Genomic DNA, 4,892 nt, shown 5'->3' with positions numbered 1-4,892 from the left:
TCAGAGCTGTCAATAGAACTTTATTCACTAGAAACTGGGCCAGACAGACCCAGCAGGGAGCTGCATGCCCCAAGGCTGGCCCCTTCTGTATTTGGACCCTAGTGAAATGTGCACAGTCTGTCCTCCCCGGTGCCAGGGAGAGACAAACAGAAGAGGAATGCCAATGTTCTCTGTGGTGTGGGGAGTGAGAAGGGTAGGCGTAGAAATCCGGTTATCCCTCCTGAGGCTCCCAGGGAAGCTGGGGTGCAGAGGCATGTGGTCCCAAAGCCAGGTGCAGACACCCACCTCCAAGGGGTAAACTCTTGATCCTAGCTGTTGGATCAGGTTGGGAGGGAGCCTCCTAAGACCAAGACAGGCAAAAGTGGTAGCTCGAAGGGCACCTGAGAGATACTGTCCCCAAGGCCTACCAGGGCACAAGTGCTCTAGCTGAAAGCAAAGGTTCAAGATCATTCCAAGGCCCCGGAGTTGCCAAAATACCCAAATGACTCTTTTGTTGTGGCTGAGGCTGGGGAGGAAATGAGGAGGGCCCAGGAGAGAACCTGCAAACCCCCAACAGAAAAATCAGAAGCACAGAGGGGGAGCCCCAGAGGCTGGCATCTGGATGGGCCCTGGCAACCTGGAGGGGAGTCCACAGCAGTCTTGAGGTCTTGCATAGTGACACACTCACCACCTCCAGCATCACAGGGACCCACTGGGTAAGGAAAAGCTGGGACCCTGCCCCACCCGGCTCGTAGTCTTCCAGGGTGTCCTATCTCAATGTCCTGGTAGTATGGCTTAGAGGCTTGGCATGACAGCCTTGGGGGCGGGAGGGGATTCAGGCCAGAAACTGAGAGGTCAGGTGTTAAAGCTGTCCTAGCACAGGTGGCTTCGTGGAGCACAGAAGGGTGGGCAGACAGGGAAGGCGTCTTCAGAGGTAGACATTGAGGGTCTGCAGGATGCCCCGGCGGCAGAGCGGACAGTTGCGGTGGTAGATGGGGTGGCGCATCAGGATCTCAGTGCAAGCCTGGCACAGGCACAGGTGCCGACAGGGCAGAAGCAGCACCGTCTTGCTCTGGTCCTGGCAGATGACACACTTCTTCCGCTCCTCTTGCTCCTTGAGCAGCTTCCACGGGTCCTGCCCGGCTACAGGCTCCTCCTCATTGAGCCTCTCCCGGCCGTGGGCAGCTGCTGCTCTGACTGTCCTGACGTCCTCCTCTTCTGCCTCTGATCTGGGACCTGTTTCAGGAAGGGTGTCCTGTCGCCAGGTCCTGGCTGAGGGGACCCTCCTAGGGCCACCCTGGGGGGCCCCGGGGGCCCCTCCCCGGCTTGGCCAGGTTGCCAGCTGCAGGCTGCGGCTCCAGACTCGGCGCCAGGCCTCCAAGTCCAGTGCTAGGTGAGAGAGCCGCACGACATCTTCTCGAAGCCGGTGGTAGGATGGCCGGGCATGGAGCTGACTGAGCGCCCGGGCGGCCAGTCTCAGAGTGAGGTCTGGGTGCAACACGGTCACCATCACTGCCAGCACACAAGCTAGCAGCACCAGGCCGGTGACATTGACAAGCACGAAGCTGGCCAGGAGGCGGGCAGCCGACGCTAGGAGCTCCAGTGCTAGCTGGCAGGGGGTCCAGAGGAGGATGGCCATGGCCACAGCACTGCTGGAAATGTGGGCTAGGAAGGCAGCTACAACGTCGGTCATCCTCCACAGGGGCCCCATCACTGCATCCCACAGGGCCAGCATCAGGGAGAAAAGGTTCTGAGTGCCAATGAGGCAGATGTTGACCAAACTGTTGATCACGTAGGCCACCAGGCTCATGGCAATGGCACAGATGTCACAGGCCTGGCGCAGCAAAGCATGGCCACTGGAGACCACATTGAGGACACCCCGGTGCAGTATCTCCCGGCTCCTCAGGGCCCCGTGGGAGGCCAGGTGCCCCAGGAGCTTTAAGCTCTCCAAGCCAGAGCAGCAGCTGTGCAGCAGGGTACAGAAGGCCTGCAAGCCCCCAAAGGTGAACCGGACAAAGGCTTCGATCAAAGCCAGCAGCGAAAGCAGGACTCCGCGGCCCAAGTGCAGAAGACTAGTCAGTACCGTGTGTGGCAGGTTGTAGATGAAGGCCAGGAGCCAGGCCAGAGAAGCCAGGAGGGAGGACACCAGCAGGAAGTTGAGATCCAACACCAAGGTCAGCAGGTCCAGCACAAGGCCCACCCCATTCACTATCAGATACACAGCCTCCATGATAGGACTGTGGAGGTTAATCCAAAAGGAAGTCTGAGTCCCGGCTGAGGAGCGTGTCAAGGTTTATAATGTTTGAGGGCGTCAGAGATTAACTTGGAAGGGAAGTGAGCAGTCTCCAAACCAGGGAGAATCAAGAATCAAGAATCAGAGGAAGGAGTGGGTTAGAGCGAAGTGGAGTCTCAGTGGAGGGAAAGGGGACCAGGTGCCGGTCCAGGAGTCCCGGTTTTGAATGTGGCCCGTTTGGAAGGGAAGAGGCCAAACATCTCTAAAGTAGAGGTGAGCCCGCGCTGGAGGAGGTATCTTAGCTTTGGAGGCCTGGTGGTGGCGAACCACGGATGGGCAGTGGGTCAGACCGAGAGGAGACCGGGAACAGATGGGATCGGGCCGGGGCCGGGTGGGGGAGGCGCAGGCTGGGCGCGAGCTCGCGGTCCAGCTACGCAGGTACCCCTGTCCCCGCCCGGCCCCCGTCCTCGGGGCTCGCGGCTCTTTGCGTCCAAAGGACCAGTGGGAAAGGAAATCAGCTTCAGCAAACCCCAAACGCGGCCTCGGTTCCGCTGGGCGCCGCCATCTTGTGTGCGAGAAGGTGGGGCAAAAAGTGTGACAAAGAAGGCGGGACGACGAACTCCGACCAATCTTGAGGAATAACGGCAGGAAACATCGAGCCCTCATTGGTCTGTTTGAACGGTGCCTGAACGTATTTACTTTCCAGAGGAAAGGGCGGAGACAGCTTGAAGTCCCCGCCCCCTTGAGGCAGTGATTGGTCAGTTGACGGGCAGAAGTGGAATATACCCTCCTCCTATTCCCGCCCCCTAAAAGAGCAGGATTTTGCACTGGGCCAAACGCGGGAGCTGTTGTTGCTCCAGGCCCTAGGTCGAGAACTTTTTAGGTGCGGCTGACGGTTACTGCCTCTGAGTTGGACTCGGGGATTTTACTGCCTCCATAGCCTCTTCAGACTCGCTGCCTCGTCCTCCTCTGCACATCCATTTAGTCTATCATTTTTTGAGTGCCTGCAAATACATTGGGAACACAAAAAGATGTTTAAGGGGGCGCCTGCTCTCAAGCCCTTCACAAGGAGACACAGATGGTTACAGGGCATTCCCAAGATGCTATTCCAAACTCTTTTTCTCTGGCGCCATCAACTTTTCTCGGCATCATTAGGGGATTACCTCATTGTCATTATGAAAAGGCGGCCACAGACGAAGAGCTCACCCTCCTACACTAGTCCCTATTAATTTGTTCACTTGAACATTCTAGTTAGATATCTACACCTGGGCGGCTCCGGGTTCCTCAACAAGTTATTCTTTCCTTTAACATTCAAAACGTATTTGAGACCCCACCCCAAATGTATTGGGAAACCAAACCTGGTGTTGTCTACTAACGCCAAGGATACTTGGCGGTCTTATCCTTCCCCTGGTCACCATTGCTTTAATTTCCTGCTTGTTTGAATGCTTCATCTCCGCTCTGGCCTGGACTCCTGAAAGGGTTTGTCCCCCTTCACCCACCCAACTCCAAACACTGCCTGAATGCCTCCTTCCCCAAAGGGTCTCTAATATAAGGCTGAGGTATGCGGCACCCCTCCACTGAGATGTGGTGTCCCAACAGGGTCACTGCAGGTTACCCTTCAGTGCAGGGACTGCATCTGCTAAAACTCAACTGGTTTTGCCCCAGCCTCTCTCTCATACCTGTCAGGCCCCAACTTAATGTTTTCTCTGAGACATGTTTTTCCCTTCCTCTTCCTCTTCCTCTTCCTCTTCCTCTTGGGATTTCCCCTCCCTTTCTCTAGCCATCAGACTCCAGCTTCCTATTTTCTTATTTGATTTTACAGAATAGTCTGTCTCTACCCCCACAAAATGCTAATCTTTTTAAACAAGGGAGAATAAATAAAGATTTGTTTTAGCCTCCTGCTCAGATCATGGTCTGTTGTGGTTATTGTTACTGATGTTTTTATTGTCCATCTGTGAATTAAAAATGTTTATTGAGTCTTTCCGGGAGACAGAGCGTGCGCTGGGGAGGGGCAGAGGGAGACATAGAATTGGAAGCAGGCTCCAGGCTTACTCAGAGCCCAATGCGGGGCTTGAACCCATGAACCATGAGATCATGACCTGAGCCGAACTTGGCCACTTAACCAACTGAGCCACCCAGGTGCCCCATGTCCATCTGTGCATTTTCCCCCAATTTCAAATCTTGGAGAATACACCCACCTCCCCTTCCAGATACGTGATCTCCCTACCCATAACCTGTTCTCTTCAGAAACCTCACTTGCTCAGTGAACACTATTGTGTTCCTAATCTATATTCTGCAGCACTTGATACCAGTGACCATTTCCTCCATTCTTTCATGGTCCCTTCTCTCTACAGTCGGGGGCCGCCAAGTTTTCTGTCTGCCTCAGGCAAGGATTATCACTCTGTTGAGTGAGCCAGTAAACAAGATTTGCATCTGGAGGCTGGAGATTGCCAAAATAACTTTGGCGACTGTCTTGCTGAACTAGACGTGAGTGGCCAAGGCACACAAAAGATCAAAACCGTATTCAGTGTTAGTTCTCCATCCCCCAAGATTGCTGAGGCAAAAGTCGGGGCGCTTCTTTGATATGCATTCGACTCTGTAGCCTGCCTAGGTCAGCTTGCCTTGTTTTCCCCCCTGAAGACTATATAAAGAACAGTTCTTTGAATAAACGCTCTCTTTC

At 54.7% G+C, this 4,892-nt stretch overlaps 1 protein-coding gene across 1 annotated transcript; it reads right to left on the bottom strand.

Annotated features, from left to right (window-relative positions):
- Nucleotides 1-3,190, bottom strand: RNF26 (ring finger protein 26). The gene has a single exon (XM_029914931.1). The coding sequence runs from the start codon at nt 2,207-2,209 to the stop codon at nt 908-910; it is 1,302 nt and encodes a 433-aa protein (XP_029770791.1). The 5' UTR covers nt 2,210-3,190; the 3' UTR covers nt 1-907.
- Between the last annotated feature and the right edge of the window lie 1,702 nt (nt 3,191-4,892).

The sequence above is a fragment of the Suricata suricatta genome, chromosome 11 (genome assembly GCF_006229205.1).
Source record: "Suricata suricatta isolate VVHF042 chromosome 11, meerkat_22Aug2017_6uvM2_HiC, whole genome shotgun sequence".
Taxonomy (NCBI): domain Eukaryota; kingdom Metazoa; phylum Chordata; class Mammalia; order Carnivora; family Herpestidae; genus Suricata; species Suricata suricatta.
Note: the sequence above shows the minus strand (reverse complement) of the source record. Positions and strands in the feature narration are given on the sequence as shown.